This window comes from Mobula hypostoma, chromosome 11 (genome assembly GCF_963921235.1).
Source record: "Mobula hypostoma chromosome 11, sMobHyp1.1, whole genome shotgun sequence".
NCBI lineage: Eukaryota > Metazoa > Chordata > Chondrichthyes > Myliobatiformes > Myliobatidae > Mobula > Mobula hypostoma.
Genome location: NC_086107.1, coordinates 20,632,841 through 20,655,312, shown reverse-complemented (window position 1 = coordinate 20,655,312; position 22,472 = coordinate 20,632,841). Strand labels below are relative to the sequence as shown.

The 22,472-nt window shown below is 40.8% G+C and overlaps 2 protein-coding genes across 2 annotated transcripts in view; one reads left to right on the top strand and one right to left on the bottom strand.

Moving 5' to 3' along the window:
* The window catches only part of LOC134353615 (growth arrest-specific protein 2), a 204,231-nt gene extending 185,409 nt beyond the window's left edge, over window positions 1-18,822 (bottom strand). Inside the window, exon 1 of the mRNA XM_063061751.1 lies at window positions 18,738-18,822. The gene's annotated coding sequence lies outside the window, so the exon portion shown is untranslated. The remainder of the gene's footprint in view (window positions 1-18,737) is intronic.
* fancf (FA complementation group F) lies at window positions 16,690-20,666 on the top strand. Its single transcript, XM_063061750.1, has one exon. The coding sequence runs from the start codon at window positions 18,149-18,151 to the stop codon at window positions 19,220-19,222; it is 1,074 nt and encodes a 357-aa protein (XP_062917820.1). The 5' UTR covers window positions 16,690-18,148; the 3' UTR covers window positions 19,223-20,666.
* Window positions 20,667-22,472: the final 1,806 nt, after the last annotated feature.

Genomic DNA, 22,472 nt, shown 5'->3' with positions numbered 1-22,472 from the left:
TACTGTTATATTTATCAAGATTATCACCGATCTTCTACTGCAACACTATTTTCTTGCAGCTTGCACCCTTTGTATTGTGATTCTCTTATATCCAGAAATCTCTCTTTCTATTTGAAGCAACTCAGTAATTGGATCACTACAGTCCTCCCAGGTAGTGTAACACCCTGGTCAAGATTTTTACTGCTATGCTGTAGGTATTTCATTTTAGCTGTTCTGTAAGAGCAGTCTGTTTTGTTTTCAGCATGTTTGGGTTTGAGTTAAAGATAAGGGGTTGTGATTTTCATGCTTAGGAATGTAGTGTCATGTAGTCAGGATTGTGGAACCCAAGTCATATCAACTCTAGATGTACGGAATTCAAGAAAGGTAATTTTCTCACTGCTGAGTCCATTGGCTTGTTAGTGAGGGGCTAGTCAGATGTGTTTCTAGAGAAGCCCAGCAAAAAGGGGTTGCAATAGCAAATTCTAAAGATTTACTACCCACTAAATGTATTACGGCTATTAGCTAGGGGAAACACCCTCTTTCATTTAACCTGTTAGGCTTCATTTGAAATTTGAGTTTCAATGTGATCAACTTTCCTTCTCCCTGAACTTTTGAGAATGCAGGGAAGTATACTCAATCTCTCAACCAACTCCCAGGAACTAGTACAATGAATCTTTGTTGAACTCCTTCTCTGGCAAATGTTTTTTTTTAGGTAAAGAGACCAAAACTATGACCAATGTTCTAAATACAAGGCTCTGGGATAGTGAACCTATGGTACCTGTGCCTAAGATGGCACGTGCAAGGCATGTAGCATGCAGTGCTACCCTTGATTCTCTAAACAACACCCATAATAAAAAATAGTGATTATTTTTGCTTCCAGATAAAGCAGCAAATAATTTTCCAACCCAAGAACAGTGAGATCTTATCACAGGAAACGTCTAACACCAGTTAGACAATTGCAAGAGCATTTGACGTTGGGTGACATTTTTGAAATCGTAAACTTGGTGTACAAATTGTCAGCCATGAAGAAATTAAAATATGGAAGAAAACATTGAACTCAAATAAGTCAAGAACAGTGGAAGTAGACAAACTAATTGTCTTCGTTCGTGCCATTTGCTTGAAAGAATGGTAGCTGCCATTTTATGAAACTGCTCTGTAGCCTCCATTTTGTGAACTGTTTGATGAACTGATTCTTCCTCTGGGATAACTTAATCCAAGCAATTGAACCTGGACACAAGGAGTTTCTGCTATTGATCCGCTGAACTTGAGATCATTCTGAGATAAACTGAGTATTGTACACAATGGCAGGTTTGCAGAAGTAATCTCATTATTTTGGCCCATTGTCTGGGTGACCTGATTTGATTGGTTTAAATCAGAGCTGAATAGAACAAAGGAAGTCACCTCAAGCATGAAGCTGTGTTGCCCTTGGACTACATCCAATAGGAAGGTGACACAGATCAGTCAGATGGCCTTGAAATAGAAGCACAATACCTGTATTTGAACTAATAAGGAATGTTCAAAGGTAAGGAGCTTCAAATGTTAGGGGCGAGAACTCCAGAGACTAACTATCGCAAAGAAGAACTTCCGTGCTAGAGGCTGGGAGAAGAAATGTCGAATGTTTGGCCAACAGGAGATCTCCTATGTCGGTGTTAGAAATTAGGGAAGTGGTCCGAGTAAATATTGGTACAAAGGGAACACTACAATGTTTTAAGTTGTTGGGCTTGGGGTCAACATAGTTACATTGTTGTTTGTGCATAGGCAATAAAGTGTAAGCCTTGATTAATTGAGAGTTGCATAGTGAGTCGCCTAACCTTTGATGAATAGTCAACAATATCAGATTTGAATAGCAAATTGTTAGGCCAGTTGATATTGGCTTCATTTTTCATCTATCGTACGGGAGTGAAAAACAGATATTCAGTGATTATAATGGTAAATACTGCACATGGTTTAACAATACCATGAATAATCATGTGAGTCATTGTTTCAATAATGAATTTGTTCAAGTCTAATTATAGGAGTAGACTCACTGATGAAACTAGTGCTAAATACATAACCCTCAAAACAACATATAAAAGCCAGATAAAAAAAAAATTTGTTAACATTAATGCAGCAGCGAAAGTCTCAGTGAGAGTAAAGTGTTTTCCTTTCCTTGATTTTTATGAATCTGTACCAAAGCTTGTAATTACACATTAAGATTTCTTATGCTATATATGAGGTGCAATAATAACAACACTATCTAAAAATTTTTATTTTTCATTATCTTCTTAGAAATATATTATTAATAATTTTGAACAGGTTTTCAAAGTGCTTCATTAATGTCAATTTGTCTCTTTAGTAAAGCAATGAAAATATATAAATATGCAACAGGACATAGAATATTTCCCTAAAAACGTCCATAAATATTGTTACTAATTCATTAGTTAATGATAATCTTTCCCAAAATTATCATGGCACGAGAGAATTTTTTAAGAAGATTATCGACAATTTGGGCACATGCTCTCAAAAAGGTTCAGCGCTCCTGCTCCAAATAATGGCTATAGCATATTTTTTTCTCCTGCTGTCAAGTCTTCTTAAAATGAAGAACAACATAGCGTTTGCCTACCTAGTCTCATTATGCAACTATATATTAGGTTTCAATTATTATGTACAAAACTGGGCCTACCTTTCACACATTTCTCAGCTGTACACCTTCAGGAAAAAAAAAACAATGCATTTCCATTTATAGAGTCATAGAACACTACAGACAGAAACAGGCACTTTGGCCCATCTAGTCCAGGTTAAACAGTTAATTTTCTAGTCCCACCAACTTGCACCTGGATCAGAGCCTTCCATATCCCTCTCATTTATGTACCCATTCAAATTTCTCTTAATGTTGAAACTGAACCCAAATCGACCACTTCTGCTGGCAGTTCATTCCACAATCTTACCAACCATCTAAGTGAAGAAGTTCCCCCTCATGTCCCCCTTAAACAGTTCACCTTTCATCCTTAACCCATGATCTCTAGTTCTAGTCTCACATAATCTCAATGGAAAAAGCCTGGATGCATTTAGCCTATCTATATCCTTCATAATTTTGTATACCTCTATCAGACTTCTCATTTTCCCAAGATCTGGAGAATAAAGTTGTAATCTATTCAATCTTTCCCTATAACTTAAGTTTTCAAGTCCCACCAACATCCTTGTAAATTTTCTCGGCACTCTTTCAATCTTACTGTATTGTTACCTTTCCTGCAGGTAGGTGTACTCAGTACCTTGATTTATGTGCCAGAAGCTCTCTTATGACACTGCTTTCAGGGAATTATGATTCACTATTCCCGGATCCCTCTGTTCTACCGCATTCCACAAAGCCCTATCGTTCAGTGTGTAAGTCCTGCCCTGGTTTGTCCTACCGAAGTGTTCCATCTCACACTAATCTGCTTTAAATTCCATCTGCCATTTTTCAGCCCATTCTTCCAGCTGATCCAGATCCTGCCACAAGCCTTGATAGCTTTCCTGTCTACTGCACCCTCAATCTTGGTATCATCTATAAATCTGCTGATCCAGTTTACTGCATTATTATCCAGATCGTTGATATAGATAACAAACAACAACCAACCAGGTACCAATCCCTGTGGCGCACCAGTAGTCAGAGAGGCAACGATTTACTGCCACTCTCAGGCTATTTTTGCGAATTCAATGTCTAATCCAATTTATGACCTCATCCTGAATGTCAATAGACTGACTTTCTTGACCAACTTCCCATACGGGATCTTGTCAAAGGTCTTGCTAAAGTCCATGTAGACATCATCAACTACTTTGGCTTCACCAGCTTTCCTGGTTAATTTCCTCAAAAAACACTTTCCGATTGATCAGACATGACCTACCATGCACAAAGCCATATTGACGATCCCTAATCCACCACCTATCCAAATACTTATATATCCAATTCCTTAGAATACCTTCCAATAAACTTGAAAACTAGTTAATAGACTGAAAGTAAACAATAGAATAAATGGATCTTTACTAGGTTCCCTTTATCAGGTACTATGACTGGTGAGGCACTGTACAGATCGGTGGGCCTCAGGCCTCAGTTACTTATAATCTTCTCTCAGTGGCTACTTTATTAGTTAACTCTTGTACCTAATAAAGTAGCCGCTGAGTGTAACCTATTCCATCTGCCATGCTCTCAACCAGCCATTTATATTCCCAACATCTTTTAACATTACCCTCCCTATTCACAATTCTATATAATTATGCACTATCAGCATATTTGCAAATATGATATGTGATTCCCCTCAGGTGCATTGTTGATATACTTGGCCACTTTATTATGTACACGTGCACACCTGCTTATTAATGTAAATATTTAATCAGTCAATCATGTGGCAGCAACTCCATGTAAACATGGTCAAAGCTTCAGTTGTTATTCAGACCAAACATCAGAATGGGGAGTAAATGTAGTCTAAGTGACTTTGACAATGGAATGATTGTTGTTGCCAGAGAGCACGATTTGAGTAACTTAGAAACTGCTGATCTCCTAGGAATTTCATGGAGCTTCTTTAGAGTTTATAAAGAATGGTGCAAGAAACAAGAAACATCAACTGTCCTATGGGCAAAAACACTTCGTTAATGAGAGAGATCAGAGGAGAATGGTCGTGCAAGCTAACAGGAAAGCCACAGTCACTCAAGTAACTACGTGTCACAACAGTGATGTGCAGAAGAGCATCTCTGAATGCACAATATGTCGAACCTTGAAATGGATGGGCTACACTGTAGAAAACCACAAACATACACTCAGTGACCACTTTATTAGATAACTGCTGAAGATCATAAATAATAGGCCCCAGCATCGATCTCTACAGCACTTCACCAATCATACTACCTGATAAAGGGAACCTGGTAAAGACCCATTTATTCCTCCTGTTTGCTTTCAGCCCATTAACTCATTTTCAATCCAAATCAGTATATTACCTCAAACTCCATAAGCTCTAAGGATATTGACCGGCCTTTTTAAGATTTTTTTGAAGATCTGAAATGCATTAAAAACTGTTTTCCCTACAGCTATTTTACCTATAGAATCCTTAAAGAATGTCAATAGATTTATTGACCTTGACTTTCCTTTCAGAAGTTATGCTAGCATATGAATATTTGAATAAAAACCTGGGTTGAAACATCATGCTTAAATTAGACTAGCTTATGTTAAATTACTTGGACCCAAAAGTGTTATTTTTTGAGCTTTATTAGCATACTAGGGTAAACTTTGTTATATAAAACTACTTTAAATGTGTGTAAAAGGAGTTTATAGATGTACAGCTATTGTCATGGTCATACAAATATGGTAATTAAGCTCTTTGAGTTTAGAGGATATCACCAAGATGGAGAACAACAATATTGCAAGGTTCTAATTACTTTGAAGGCATCTTACAATGAGAGAAGAGTGTCAAAGAATGTATGTTAAAATAAAGAACAAGTCACTGGTGACAACATAGCACAAGAGTTAGAGCTGTACACAATGAAAACTTTGTTCTTGAAATAACCCAATTCCCCAGGTGGGCCTATAGCTCAGTCTGGCAATGACATGAGTGTTCATATGCTCCCAAACTATGCAAAATATTTCATTTAATGGAGTTTCGGGTTACGTTCCTAAATCTCCTGCCTAGCCCATATTAATACTCTAAAATAAGTATTGCCTACCCATTATTATGGTTCTGTTTACATTAGTCATTAATTTTTCTTTCAGTTATTTCTTCTTGAGGAAAGCTCTAGGCTCTTGTCCTCTTCATGAATACAGTGGAAAGTAATCATGCAAGGAATTGGATGTTCCCTCTTTTGACAGGTCTATGGTTTTCACTTTAATTCTCCTCTAAGTGTTGAATTATACCTCTTCTTTGCTTCCCTGATCATCCCTGTAAGATGTTACTGGATGTCTAATTGTTCAGCCGAATGGGCCTCTTCTTTTCTCAGTAGGATCTGCAGAATTATACTTGCTGTGTATAACTGTTAAAAGGCCAAGTAGATTATCAGAAACCAGAAATCCTCTTTCTTTTTTCTTTAAAACTTTGTCCTTTCTCGACCAGTTAGACCAAACTTATTCAAAAAATTCCCCATCAAACAGATGCTTGTAATTGCACATTGTAATTTCTAAAAACAAAATTAAAAAGTGGTAATTTTCCTTTCATCATTTTTAATAATCTGAGTTTATTCCACTCCTGTGAGTAAGAGGCACTTGTCAAATTAAAGATTGTCTATGCTGATCCTTCCCTGTCACTAGAATTCTTGTGAAACTGAACAAGGCATTAACAAGAGCTGATAGGTATTAACCATCATTATCAAATCTCTCCCTTTCATTAATCCCTTCAGTTATACCTTTGGTTGTTCAACTATAATTACAAGAAAAATTATAATAAACACAACACTTAAAAATCTCCTTTTTCAAATGTTGTTTCCAAACTTAATTGCTCTTTCGCAAGTGAAGAGATACATCAAAAATGCATTCCATCGCAAAATAGGTGTCTTTCAGGGAATACAAAGGATTTAATTCACTGCATATACTTATCATGAAACAAACCTTACAACTTCATTAGAAATATAAACTTGTATTAGTTGTTTGATCAATATACTAACAGAAACCAGTTGCTGTTAAGTATTATTTAGCAGGTACACAATGACCCAGCTTTGTCAACAACTTCTTTGTTATCATTTACTTCAGAAGCATTCACAATTTCCCTCACCTGAAACTATCATTTTCTGTTTTCTTTTACCTCTTTGTTTATTGTCATATTAGGGTGAAATACGAAGCTGTTGAACATGATGGAAACTAGTTCATTGGGAATGAATAGTTCATAAGAGTACGTATTCTAAAAAGGGTATTAACCAGTAAGGCATTTAAACTGCACAAAACATATGATCACTTTATCCAAAGTTACTTGATCAAAGATATCTTTCAAAGTGTTCATTGGATAACTGGGAAAAGATGTAATGGGTGTGCTCATTTCAACTACATTCCAATTTACCAGAGCAACCTAAGAAACATAGCAAAATAGCTGTACCTAAAATAAAAATAAACTTCAAATAATGAACGTATGCATTTATTAATGATAAAGTTTCATTATATGTATACATTTTTAAATATATTCAAACCAAATTAACTAGAAAATGAAATGGGGAATTAAAATTTGGAGGGTGGGGAATGTTATTGAAGGAGATTAAGGGATCATGAAGGATTATGCTCTTTTACTTTCCAATATTTCCACCAAATTGTTTACATTTTTCATAATGATGTCAAGTTCAGAATGATTCTAGCACTTCTACAAAATGTTCCTTGAAGTAGAATAACCAGTAACAACATTTGCTTTTACATAGAGGTATCATGCTTAGACAAAGATAATCTCTGTTCAATTAAACCTTACCATTTTAAATCAACAATTTGAGAGCTAGATAATATCCCTTTCCTCTAATTCAGGATACAGGAGCAGAAAAACTAAAATGAGTCTAAAGCTGCTATGGTTGAGATCAGGTAATTCAATACAACAATGAGATTGCTAAAAACTTTAGACTACGTGACCTTGCACCTTACCCTAACAAGATCCATTTTCAGGGAACCTTGCAATACTGTATAACAATCTGCCTTACACTAAATTTGTTTAACATTCAACATTTAAGAGCCAAGAAAATAAAGAACATCAAAACAAAAAAAACAACTTCATAATATTTCCCAAATCCTCTTTTCCCCATTTCTCAATCTGTGTCTTCCAACCAAATACTACCAAATGTGACAGTGCTTTGTAATTAACTCCAAACTTGCAAAGTAAAGAATTTATTTATCGTTTTCTTTCAGAGGAATACATTCCTTGATTTATAAAAGAGATGAATTCCTAGAAAACAATTCATTAAACAGAATTTCAAAAGTGAAAAAGCTGGGAAAAAAGGCATTATGAACTTTTATTACAGTATATTTCTATAGGCTGAGAAGTGATATGCTATCTGCAAAAGTAAAAATGAGCTTTGCAAATCAAGGATAGTGACCCCATAGAGTCAATATTGCTAGGTGTAAAAATTCATTAATTAAACATGCATAAATTATGGAATTACTGCACTAATTAAAATAGCAAGAGTTCTTGACAACATACAATATTTCAATCTGCTGCATATTAAAGAAGACCCAGACTAAAGTTAATGATATATTTCAAAATTTAGTCTATTCTAACGCATCCACTCCCACCTCCTCCAGAACAGGAAAAATGATAGTTTCAGATTAATAAGCATTAATATATTAAGACCAAATTGTACTTTTGGGGAAACATTTTATGTAAGGAAATATAACAAATGTACTTGTCTAAATAATTTGTCTAGATGAATGTTTAAATGAAAAAACCACACAAAGCAGAAAATTGTAAAATCTTAAGCAAATAAGGTGTAGCACTCTGAAAAACTTTGTAAAACTCTAAAAATAATCACTATAAAACAATTCTGTAACATGAATAGAATTTTTTTATTGCTTAAGGTACATAGTATATTTAAACACCACCTAACCAGATTAGCAAAGGCGAGATTCAAGTATTTGTAAATGTTCCACCAGCAATGATCACTTTTGGGATCTCCAAAATTCCCACCATAACTAAATCAATTCAGTTCACTCCAAAATGTGTCAAAAAGCATTGAGAATGCTGGATACAAAGTAGGCTACAGGAAAAACTACATCCTGGTTGTGATACTGAAGGCTCACATTTCAAATCTAACTACACATTTGCCTCACAAACTACCATATGTTTCTGAATGGCCTTGAAAACAGGTAGGACTCCAAAGGAGACTGCTTGTTATCATGTAAATCAGTCATAACCTACACACTGAGAACAGTGCCAAATATTATTAATCAATTTTCAAGCCAATGCTTTCATCAGACTTCCAAGAAGCAATTCCTGAGCCAAATCATAAACGAGAAAGTCTGCAGATGCTGGAAATCCAAAGCAACACACACAAAATCCTGGAAGAACTCAGCAGGTCAGGCAGCGTCTATGGAAATGACTGGATAGTCAATGTCTCAGGCCAAGACACCTCCCCCCACCTCCTGAGTCCCCTCTTCCCCTTTCTCCTATAGCCTGCTCTCCTCTCCTATCAGATTCTTTCTTCTTCGGCCCTTGACCTGGATGACCTGGATGGCAGAATTAATGGCTTTGTGGCCAAGTTTGTGGACAATACAAAGATAGGTGGAAATGTAGGTAGTGTTGAGAAAGCAGGGAGTCTGCAGGATTTAGACAGATTAGAATGGAGAATAAAATGGCAAATTAAGTAAAGGGAAGTATATGGCCATACACTTTGGTAGAAGGAATAAAGGCATAAACTATTTTCTAAATGGAATTTCAGAAATCAAAGGTGCAAAGAGACTTGGAAGTCTTAATGCAGTATTCTTTAAAGGCTAACTTGCAGGTTGAGTCAGTAGTAAGGAAGGCAAATGCAATGTTAGCATTCGTTTCCAGACGACTGGAATATAAAAGCAAGGATGTAATGCTGAGTAATGTCCTTATAAGTCATTGGTCAGACCACACCTTGGAAGTATTGTGAGTAGTTCTGGGCCCCTTATCTAAGAAAAGATGTGCTAGCATTGGAGAGCATCCAGACATTTTTCATGAAAATGGTCCCAGAAGTGAAAAGAGTAGAGTATGACAAGTATCTGATAGCTTTAGGCCTGTAACTTCTGGAGTTTAGAAGAATGAAGAAGGATCTCATTGAAACCTACCAAATATGGAAAGGCCTAGAATGAGTAGATGTGCAAAGGATGTTTCCAATAGTGGTAATGTCTAGGACCAGAGAGTACAGCCTCAGCATAGAAGGACATCCCTTTATAACGGTGATGAGAGGAATTTTTTTATACAGAGGGCGGTGATTCTGTGAAATTCATTACCACAGATAGCTGTAGAGGATTAAAATGTGCAAATGCTATTTATTTTCCATGCAGCTAAACTTTCTTGCATGTAAGGTGCAAAAGGTTGTGAATTTGAGGTACTGTTAGATTGGCCTTGGCAAGTAACTGTACTTTATCTTAAAAAGGGTAGGCACTCAATCCACTGTCCATGTGGTGCAGGAAATAAACATTTTGCAGTAGATGGGGTAAAAATTAAACAGGCTTTTTGCCCTAAATCTTAACATGTTTCATGGCAGTTGTAAGTGTATGTCAAATGGCTGTTGTAGCACATCCAGTGTGGTAGTGCTTGTCACTCTCATTTTCAGCTGCTACCGCTGGCTAGCAGTTTCATAAAAGGGAGAATTGAATGCATAAGACTCTCCGTTTCAGTACGTAGCCCCTCCAACAGCAAGTCTCATGTAGTGCCTTCCCACTGGCGACACACGGAAACTGTACTCATTTCGGTCTCAGGCTGAACTACAGAGGACAGGGAGGAGGTCCGGCCCCTGCACACATAACATGAAGGCCCACCAGTGCACGGACACGTCCTGGTGCTTGTGAACCAAATCCCCAGCTATGGGTAAATAGCCCCACAGCCTTGTGGGTAGCCTGGGGACAGACAAAGACTACGGGAGTAAACCTAGACAGAAAGTCCCAAGTGGAGCCCCTAAGGCAGCTGGATGTGACTGAACATCCTTCTGGCAGCTCCTGCAGCCAAGCTGATGCCACACGTATTGCTTCACTTTCCTTTGGACTACACCAGTGAGGCCAAGAGGGAATTTTGATGACTACACATCGCAGGATCTTCATACCTTCCGCCCAGGCTTGTGCCTTGGAGAATGCTGTCATCCATTGTCCTTCCAGACAGACGGATGCCATCAATCATTCAGGCTATAAGAGTGCATCACATCAACTCCATTACATTCTTAACTTCAGTGCATTTATAGTGAAGTAACTCTGGGCTGTTAAAAGTCATTCGCCACTGGATACCTAGCCTCTAACCTGTTCCGAGAGTTGTTGTGTTTACGTGACAGGTCCAGTTTCTGGTCAACGTCTACCAAGACGATGACTCGTCATTTGTAATTCTGATTAGAATGCTATTTGCCACTTTATTACTCCATATCCAAATGTTCTTTAAGTATACGCCTTTGAACTGTTCATTTGTCAAGGGTTATTGTCAGTTGGTGCAGGGTTGAGCCAGAAGCAGGGATGGTTACAGTAAGAGGCCAATTAAAGTAAAGTGTGACAGTAATCAGCAACAGGGAGAGCAAGGTGATTGGAAATGTACCACCAGATGTGAAGAGCAGGGTGACAAGCTAGCACAGTAGGCTGTTCAAGTGGACCAGAAAGGCTGATGGTTCAGTGAACCATATAGGATGAACAGAGCAAAGGAACTAAGAAAAACAGCGGGCCAGTGATCAACCTTACAGTGAAAACGGAGAACTGTGTGATCTGATGTAAACCACAAAGTACGATGAAGATCCTGGCAGGGTGAAGCAGAATTGATATATGTAGATAATACAAGGGTAACATGCACATGGCAAACTGAAAGGCCTCCCTCCCCACTCTATGATAGCATCTTGCTAAAAACAAAACTCACCAGTGGACAAATCCACTTCTGACTTGGTGATTAAAGAATCAAATAAGTCTTCTGAAGGGGTTGGGCCTAAGGCACCGGCTTGAGGAATACCTGGTGATTTCCAGCAACCAGAAATGTCTTTGAGTGAGGTATGACTTCCACAATGAGGGCTTCACATTGTTGCATTTTAAAAGAGGAAATTAAGCATTGTCTATATTTTCAAAGAGATAATAGCAGCATGACATACTAACCAGGTTCATTCTGTAATAATGACAAAGGTTCTCAACCTGTCTACCATTACTGATGTAGTTGACGTGTCTTTTCCTTCCCCAAAGCCTCTACCATCAATGGTACTGACATTGTCTCTTCATCCTTCCTTACCTTTGTCATTTTTACTGCTTCAAACATCTGTGCTCTTTTGGTGAGAGGCTTTTAATCATCTCCAAATTTAAATGTTCCACCATCAACAGCTGCCAGGTCAATAAACTCTGGAATTCTACCATGCCATATCTATTTCTTGCATTATCTCTCTATCTATCTTTCTTTCAAATAGACACTCTTTAAAACCTATTCTCCCCACCCCAATCTCTTTAACCAAGTCTTTTGTTGCATGTCCTAATATTTCTTTGTGGTTCATTTTAAAGTTGATTTGAATGTTCCTGGGGAAAAAAATAGTTGGGCCAGCTATGTGCCCAATGTTCCCTGCTCTTCAGAATCTTTTTATCAGACATCAATCAGAATTTGCAATAATGGGTATTTGAGATGGTCAGCATGGACAGAGTGGCTGAAGGGCCTGCTTCTGGGCTGTATGACTCAAAATGAACTGTTTGATGTAGGTTACAGCTTGACTAAAGCTGTAAGTTAAAATGTAGGCAACATTAACAAGATACTGGAGGAACTCAGCAGGCCAGGCTGCATCTATGGAAATGAGTACAGATGATGTTTCAGGCCGAAACCTTTCAGCAGGGCTAGAGTAAAAAAGCTGAGGAGTCAGAGTTAAAGGTGGGGGGAGGGGAGGGAGAAACACCAGGTAATAGGTGAAACCATGAGTGGGAGGAGTGAAGTAAAGAGCTGGTTAGTTGATAGGTGAAGGAGATACAGGGCTCGAGAAGGGGGGAGTCTGATAGGAAAGAACAGAAGACCATGGAATACCAAAGGGAGACAATGGGGAGGCAAAGAGATAAGGTGAGAGAGGGAAAAGGGGATGGGGAATGTTGAGGATGGGGGGCATTACCAGAAGTTCGAGAAGTAGATGTATATGCCATCAGGTTGGAGACTACCCAGACAGAATATAAGGTGTTGTTCCTCCAATCTGAGTGTGGCTGTATCACGACAGTAGAGGAGGCCATGGATAGACATATCGGAATGGCAATGGGAAATGGAAATAAAATAGGTGGCAACTGGCAACTGCCCACTTCTTCTGGCAGATGGAGTGTAGGTCCTCAGCGAGGTCCTTAGTCAGGTCTCACCGTTATACAGGAGGCCTCACCAGGAGCGCCACACACAGTATATGACCCCAGCAGCTTCACAGGTGAAGTGTTGCCTCAGTTGGAATGACTGTTTGGGGCCCTGAATGGTGGTGAGGGAGAAGGTGTAGGGGCAAGCGTGGCATCTCCGCTTGCAGGGAGGAGTGCCAAGAGGGAGATCAGTGGGGAGGGATGAATGGACAAGTCAAGTCAAGTCACTTTTTATTCTCCTTTCGACCATAACTGCTGGTACAGTACACAGTAAAAACGAGAGGCTCTGTCCTCACCTATCACCCCACCAGCCTCCGGGTCCAACATATTATTCTCCGTAACTTCCACCACCTCCAACGGGATCCCACCACTAAGCACATCTTTTCCTCCTCCCCCCCGCCCCGTTTTCCGCCGGGATCTCTCCATACGCGACTCCCTTGTCCATTCGTCCCTCCCATCCCTCCCCACTGATCTCCCTCCTAGCGCTTATCCTTGTAAGCGGAACAAGTGCTACACATGCCCTTACACTTCCTCCCTCACCACCATTCAGGGCCACAGACAGTCCTTCCAGGTGAGGCGACATGTCACCTGTGAGTTGGCTGGGGTGATATACTGCATCCGGTGCTCCCGATGTGGCCTTCTATATATTGGCGAGACCCGACGCAGACTGGGAGATCGTTTCGCTGAATACCTACACTCTGTCTGCCAGAGAAAACAGGATCTCCCAGTGGCCACACATTTTAATTCCACATCCCATTCCCATTCTGATATGTCTATCCACGGCCTCCTCTACTGTAAAGATGAAGCCACACTCAGGTTGGAGGAACAACACCTTATATTCTGTCTGGGTAGCCTTCAACATGATGGCAAGAACATTGACTTCTCAAACTTCTGCTAATGCCCCACCTCCCCCTCGTACCCCATCCGTTATTTATTTATATATATACACACATTCTTTTTCTCCCTCTGTCCCTCTGACTATACCCCTTGCCCATCCTCTGGGTTTCCCCCCCACACTTTTCTTTCTCCCTGGGCCTCCTGTCTCATGATCCTCTCATATCAACTGTCCAGCTCTTGGCTCCATCCCTCCCCCTCCTGTCTTCTCCTATCATTTTGGATCTCCCCTCCCCCTCCCACTTTCAAATCTCTTACTAGCTCTTCTTTCAGTTAGTCCTGACAAAGGGTCTTGGCCCGAAACGTCGACTGTACCTCTTCCTAGAGATGCTGCCTGGCTTGCTGTGTTCACCAGCAACTTTGATGTGCGTTACAGTAAAAACGAGACGTTTTTCAGGACCATGGTGCTACATGAACAATACAAAAATTACACCGAACTACATAAAACACAAAACTACACTAGACTACAGACCTACCCAGGGCTGCATAAAGTGCACAAAACAGTGCAGGCATTACGATAAATAATAAACAAGACAATATGCACAGTAGAGGGCAGTAGGTTGGTGTCAGTCCAGGCTCTGGGTATTAAGGAGTCTGATGACTTGGGGGAAGAAACTGTTACATCGTCTGGTCGTGAGAGCCCGAATACTTCGGTGCCTTTTGCCAGATGGCAAGAGGGAGAAGAGTTTGTATGAGGGGTGCGTGGGGTCCTTCATAATGCTGTTTGCTTTACGGATGCAGCGTGTGGTGTAAATGTCTCTAATGGCAGGAAGAGAGATCCCGATGATCTTCTCAGCTGACCTCACTATCCGCTGCAGGGTCTTGCGATCCGAGATGGTGCAATTTCCGAACCAGGCAGTGAATGCAGCTACTCAGGATGCTCACAATACAACCTCTGTAGAATGTGGTGAGGATGGCGGGTGGGAGATGGACTTTTCTCAGCCTTCGCAGAAAGCAGAGATGCTGCTGGGCTTTCTTTACTATGGAGCTGGTGTTGAGGGACCAGGTGAGATTCTCCGCCAGGTGAACACCAAGGGAGTTGTGTAGGGAGTGAACTCTGTGGAAAGCAGGAAGTGGGAGGGGGAGGGAAAGATGTGCTTGGTGGTGGGCTCCTGCTGGAGATGGCGGAAGTTACAGAGAATTCTGTGCTGGACATGGAGGCTGGTGGGGTGGTAGGTGGGGACAAGAGGAACCCTATCTCTAGTAGGGTGGTGGGAGGATGGGATGAGGGCAGGCATGCATGAAATGTTAAAGATGTGGTTGAGGGCAGCACTGATGGTGGAGGAAGGGACTCTCTTTTCTTTGAAGGACATTCCCATTTTAGAATGAAAAGCCTCATCCTGAGAGCAGATACAGTGGAGATGGAGGAATTGAGAGAAGGGGGTGGCGTTTTTACAAGTAACAGGGTGGGAAGTATAGTCCAGATAGATGCGAGAGTCTATGGATTTATAATAGGCATCAGTAGATAAGCTGTCTCCAGAAACAGAGACAGAGAGATCAAGAAAGGGGAGGGAGGTGTCAGAAATGGACCAGGTAAATTTGGGGGCTGGGTGAAAGTTGGAGGCAAGATGATGAAGTTGACAAACTCTGCATGGCTGCAGGAAGCAGCAACAACACAGTCATTGAAATAGTGTAGGAAAAGTGGGGGACAGACACCAGTGTAGGCCTGGAACATAGACTGTTCCATGTAGCCCACATAATGGCGGGCATAGCTGGGACCCATGCAAGTGCCCAAGGCTACACCTTTTGTTTGAAGGAAGTGGGAGGAGCCAAAGGAGAAATTATTAAGAGTAAGGACAAGTTCCGCTATATGGAGGAAAACGGTAGTGGAGGGAAACTAGTTGGGTCTGGTGTCCAGAAAGAAATGGAGAGTTTTGAGGCCTTCCTGGTGGGGAATGGAGCTGTATAGGGACTGGGCATCCATAGTGAAAATAAGATGATGGGGGCCAGAGAACTTGAAATCATTGAAAAGATCCAAACCATGTCACGGCTATAGGTAGGAAGGGACTAAACTATGGGGGATAAAATAGACTTAAGGTATGCAAATATGAGTTCAGTGGGGCAGGAACAAGTTGAAACAATGGGTCTACCTAGAAAAGCATGATTGGGGATCTTGGGTAGGAGGTAGAAACGGGAGGTACTGGGCACGGGAACCATGAGGTTGGTGGCGGTGGATGGGAGAACCCCAGAGTTAATAAGGTCGGTGATGGTGTGGGAGACAATGGTCTGGTGCTCCTTATTGGGGTCCTGTTCAAGTGCTAAGTGAGAGTAGGTATCTGAGAGTTGTCGCTGGGCCCCAGCAATGCAGAGGTCAGTATGCCAGACTACTACAGCACCCCCTTTATCTGTGGGTTTGATGGTGAAGTTAGGGTTAGTTTGGAGGGAGTGGAGAGCAACGCGTTCAGAAGGAGTGAGGTTGGATTTGGAGAGAGGAGTGTTGAAGTTGAGATGGTTGATGTCTTGTCGGCAGTTGGTAGTAAAAGATCAGCAGGCAGAAGACCAGAGCGGGGTGCGCAGGAATAGGAGGGATGAAGATGGGAGAAGGAGTCATTGGTGCAGGGTGGCGAGTCCTTGCCAAAGAAATAGGCTCGGAGGCAGAGGCAGCAGAAGAAAGTGCAGTTATATAATGAAGATGTAATTCACTGCAGTAAATCAGAGACTAGAATTCCAGAGTTTAATGCCTAAGGGGATGCAGTTTAATTGCCAAAATAAAATGTACTCACAAGAATACAGAATGGAAGATTGCAGAGCTCTTAGAGGATGCTGCAAGGCCATAAATTAGAAAACAAGCACTGAAAGATACTGTAACTCATGTTATTTTATTAAAGGTGCATATTTTCCAGAAAGTTCAATTGTTAACACAAAAGTTTGATTTTACTTGAGTAAATACAGGAGCTCTACACTTTGCAAAATAATCTTATCAATAATATCTGTTCTTTAAAGGACCCAGGAAAAAAAAAGGTTGTAATTGCAAACATTAAAAACCAGATCACCCTTTATCATATTAAGAAGAAATATAGCCCAGAATTTCTGCAGTGTTCACAATTCAGTGTAACTATCAGTGATTTTACATCATAATAAGGTTAAACTGATAGCAATTCCTGATATGGGTTGAGTACCCCTTATCTGAAAATCTCCAAAATCCAAATTTTTTTTGAGCAATGACATGATGTCACTAATAGAAAATTCCACAAGGCGCTGGGAAGGTTCCCACGTGACGTGCAGGTCTTGTGCATTACAGTATAGATATCTTTCAAAAGTGATCTCACATATGTAATGAACAGACGTTACTGAAAAATAGAAAAGCACTGCATAAAGTGAAAATGAAGATCTTGATCGTGCATTGAAAGAGTGGATTTGTTAGCGCTGGAGTGAACATGTGGTACTTAACGGTACGCAGACCATGAAACAAGCAAAGATTTACAACAAACTGGAAATCGAAGGTAATTCTGAATATTCAACAGGTTGCAGAAATTTAAGCGTTAAAATTATAAAGATTTGTGGTGATAAAACGAATGTTGATTACAAAGTAATCGAAAAATTCATTGATGAGTTTCCCAAGATCGTCGCTGTTGAAAATCTAACACTCTGAACAGCTGCACCAATACAGTGAACAAGTGTAAAACAAAGACCGCTTACTGGTTGCAGAAAAACTGAGTCAGAAATTATGGCAACTGCAAACTATCTTATTATATATTCCAAAATCCTTAAACTGAAACACTTCCAGCCTCAAGCATTTTGAATAAGGGGTACTCAACCTGTATTTGAGAATGCAATGTTAAAACACAGGCATCCAAAAACTGCTGCAACCTACAATGTGCAGGAGGAACACAGGAGTCAAGCAGAGGCAGCATCTATGGAGGGAAATGGCCAATCGACATTTCAGTTCGGGACCCTTCAACTGGCCTAAAAGGTTAAGGGAAGAAATAAAGCAAGAGCTAGCTAGTAATAGGTAGATCTACGTGAGGAGGACTGAGAAGCAGATGGAAAATTGAAAGAGCGACTGGAGTTGGGTAGTCCCGATACAGGGTATCGACACGAAATGTCGGCCATTGTCTTCCTCCCAGAGACGCTGGTCGACTTGCAGAGTTCCTCCAGCATACTGTTTGCTGGGAGTTGGATATACTTATGTGAAAGAAAAAATCATTGCCCTCCTCAAAAAAAATGTTTTTAACTTCTAAAACACTGAGTTACATTGCACTACCCTCCACACTAGCTATTCAACACCATACAACAGGGCTCAGCATGTTAACGGGAATCTATCCACTGCGTTTGGGGAGCAAACGTTAAAGGCAATCACAGCCTTGGAGAGCATGCGCAGAATGCACGCGATCAAGGAAGTGAAGCTGCAAGTAGCCAATGGGGTGGCAGCGCGCGCGCTTCGAAGTGAGTTCGGGGAAGCGTGAAGACATGGAGGCGATGCTGGAGAACCTGGACCGGTTCGCTGAGGTGCTGGCGGTAGCGAGGAGCCCGTGGGCTAGCCACTGGGATGAGGCGGTGGTGACCCGAGCATTCCAATGGGCCTGCTATTTCCAGCAGCTGGCCTTGCGGCTGGAGGGGAACAGGAGCGCGCAAGCGGCCTTGCGCCGGCAGCTGAATCTCCCGGGTCGCCGTACCGACCACCCGCTGCCGTGGTACCGCGGCTTGCGACTCGAGGAACTGAGCCGGGGCCAGGAGATGCTCAGTCAGGCATTACTGTGCAACCCGGCGGCCTCGGCCGCTGCTTTCCACCGGGCCGCCTCTTGGTACCGAAGTGCGGGCAGTAGTCGGGCGGCCGTGACGACGTCGCTGAGACGCGCGGCCCGGCTGACGGCGGCGGCGCGGGTTCTTCAGGCGTGCAGGCAGAGCGCCGCAGGCCCCGGCGAGGATCCGACGGAACGCCAGCCCGTGGCCGAAACGCAAGCGGAGGTACTGCGCCAGCGCTTGGGGGAACAGAGGTGGGAATTACCGGAGCAGGAGGTTTGGCAGCGGACTGTGTCTGGTGGCGGCGGGGACGCCGACTCCTGGCGGGCGTTCGCCGCGCTGCTATCGGCTGCGGGCGTCGAGGCGCAACCGCGAGCGTTGCGGTGGTTGCTAGGCAACAGTCGCGCGCTGAGCGCCGCCTGTCGCGCGCTGCCCTGCTCGGTGTTGGTCCTGCTCGCGGCGCAAGAGCCGGCCTTCGCGCGAGAGTACGTGGATTTCCTGCAACAGTGGGCCCGCCGTATGCGGTACGACGCGAGGAGCGGCCGCTGGATGCACGAAGAGTTTCCCGAACAAGACTGGGAGAGATTGCTGCAACACTTTTCCAGTCTCTTGCAGGCGCCGGCACAAACGAAGGAGTCGACGCGAGAGATGTTGAACTCTTTGAAAACTAAGGATGGAGATTTTGAAGTATGGGGCATCAGCATATGGACAGACCTGTTACTTGCATTAAAACAACAGAAAATTGCTTGAGATTGTAATTTGCTCTTTTAAAATGTATTTTTTCTATTACATGTTGAAGACATATAATAGAACAACTGAAAGTATGTTCTGCTAGTTCAGTTAAGTTATTTAATGCATTGGGATGAAACTGAAAATGCTGGGAAAAGGTATGTGGAGGAAAACAATTAAGTCAATGATATTTCACAGTTGGAAAAAGATCTGGTTAAATTAAACTGGCATTTTGTTCTGTTTGTATTTTTTTGTTTCCATTTGTGTAGTTTGGCATGCTGAGCAAGCCCAACAGCAACACACTACAATTTTCAGTGTAGTCTATGATTAGGTGGAAAGCAGTAAGGTTGGATAATAGGAGTAATAAAGCAGTTTATTATCTAGGCCCCTACCAAGTATTTCCAGATTTCCAGCCTTGTATTATGCTTTAAGCATTTAAAATGTTTTCAGCATGTTAAATGATTATATAGGTATGTTCAGGGAAACTGATGCATTTGAATTTTCATTTTAAAGTAAAATTGGTCATCTGTGCCTGACTAATCTCTTCATATAATTAGGCTTCGATTCCAGGTAACATCCTGGTGAATCTCTTCTCTCTGTTGCTCCCATATTTGTTGTGCAGTGTGACCACCAGAACTGTCCACAATACCCTAGAGGTATCCTGACCAATGTTTTGTAATGCACTTCCACTTTTTGTTTCTTCCATATAGGATTTGAAATGAGCAGATAAATCGGGCAGCATAGTGGTTTTGCCTTGCGTCAATGTGCAACGTTTACCCTCAATTTGTTGACCTTTGAGCTACTGGAAAGAGTTTCGCATTTTTTTTATATGTATACAGGTATATTTGGATCTCCCCCTCCCCCTCCCACTTTCAAATCTTTTACTAACTCTTCCTTCAGTTAGTCCTGACAAAGAGTCTCGGCCTGAAACGTCAACTGTACGTCTTCCTAGAGATGCTGCCTGGCCTGCTGCGTTCACCAGCAACTTTGATGTGTGTTGCTTGAATTTCCAGCATCTGCAAAATTCCTGTTGTTTAGGTATATAATCTGTAATTTTATACTGTATCAAATCCCTTGGCTATCATTGTTCAAATAAAAGTAATGCCAACTCTTTCAATTTATCCATGTTAAGTCTTTTTGTTGGATTCATTTCTTTCACACCTCCAAAGCTTTTGTCTTTTACAAAAATATACTGCCTGGAGGAGAAGCAATACTCTGTTTAATACGAATTGTGGTTATAATAGTGTTTTATAGAATCAGTACTCTGCAGGATTCTTTCGACCTACTTGCAAGGATTTGGGTATGAGCAACTTGTCCCTCTTGCTACCTGCACCTCTTTGCAAAATTACGCTACATAGTTCTTATCAAGATCTATTGTACTTAATTTTTCTAAGTGCCTCCCATAAACCAATGTTGCCTGTCTTTAATTTTAGATAACACACATAAAAGTTGCTGGTGAACGCAGCAGGCCAGGCAGCATCTCTAGGAAGAGGTGCAGTTGACGTTTTGGGCCGAGACCCTTCGTCAGGATTTTAGTTTTAGATTGTCATTGTTGTACATTTTGTATGATTAGCAAACTTAGTGATTATTTGTGATGATTCTCTCAAGAAAGACGACTTGTGTTGCAATATGCAGTCAACAATCCTTAAACGTATTTGATCATTATTGTGTCTGTTGTGTTTTCTGTATATGTAGCTCTTGTGTTGGAACCTTTTAAAAATCAGAACTTAAGTTTCCAAATATTGCCATGACTTATTTTTATTTAATGCAGGTATGTTGAATTTAAATTGCCACTGTTCAACCTGGTTTATGAATCCTGTAAAGCTACATAAGATTATTTATTTAATTTGCAGCTAAGAGCATAAGAAATACATAGATTTATTTACCCAGTTCTGTTATTCAAGAAAATTTCGATTTGTACTTGCCCTTCTTTCTTGTTTTCTCTCATAGTACTTGACTCTTGCAGACCAAAACTATATCAGCCTTGAATATATTGAAGGTAATTCAACTGCAAAGCACAAATTAAACATATTTTGCACTTCCATTAGGAATAGAAGAGGTGGGCCTGCTGTTAGAAGTTTTATGTAATATCTTAATGTGCAGAGATAAAGGCAATACATTTTTAATCATTTTGTGAAACTAGTTTCAATACTGCAGCTTCCTGCATTCAACATGCAAGGATGTCACTCATATCTAATAGCAATGTACTTTTAAATGAGTGCAAGTTTTGGATTTACAAAATACAAAATTGATGGAAGATTGCTGCAACTTGGTTTGATTTCTGTGTATTTCTAAGGCCCAGTTCCTTTTTGGGAGCTACTAAGCAGTACATGAAGCAATCTTTAAAGTGATACAAAACGCTATATTTTTTTGTAATGAATTGCACAATCTGAATATGATCCACACATTTTCCATTCTATATTTAATCCTATCAGGCTCATGTTCTATTTTTTTTAAATTTGCAGTTCTCCAGCTTCTTGCTAGATTGTTTTTTTCCTCCTATCAATCTCATGGTAAGAATTCTAAGTTCCTTGTTAGAAACTATTTAGTTAAAGCTCCTTGCTTTGCATTCACAAACTTTTTTTTTTGTCTTTCACACTTAATTTCAAAGGCATGCCTTATTCATTTTTTCTAATGAAAAGATCCTTGGCCTGTTCTTTCTAGATCAGCCGTTCCCAACCTTTTATGCTATGGACCCTACCATTAACCGAGGGGTTCGCAACCTGGGGCCTATGGACCCCAGTTCTGGATGTTAATAATTCTCAGTTCTTGTATTGTCCTCCTAATCACTTGTCACCACCAGTAAATTGATTTTTGATGAAATTGTTCCAATTTATAAGTCTTGGCAGCAGTGTTTTTCAGCAGTGATGTTTTCACTTTGCAGATGCTTTTTAAATTCAAGTTGTGATTTCTAGATTTAGATTAGGTGTGAACTTTGGCAATTTCAGCTCTGAATCAGAAGTAGGAGCATTTAATTTCCACTCCAGAAATTTGAGCATCTAATCTAAGTTGACACCATATGCACTACAAAGAAAGTGTGGCGCTGTCAGTGGCGCCACTGAACTGAGGCCCAGTTTCCTTTTGGAAAGACATGAAAGAATTCGTATCTTTATCCATGGCTTTATTCAAAGAGCAGATAGATTCTCCTTGACTCCTGTGACTATATAAATACCTAAAATGGCACAACTAAAACTGAATTAGTTGTTAAATCATTATTTACGAACTTGGTGTAGATGATGTTTTGTTTGTAAACTTTACGATGTCTGTAATT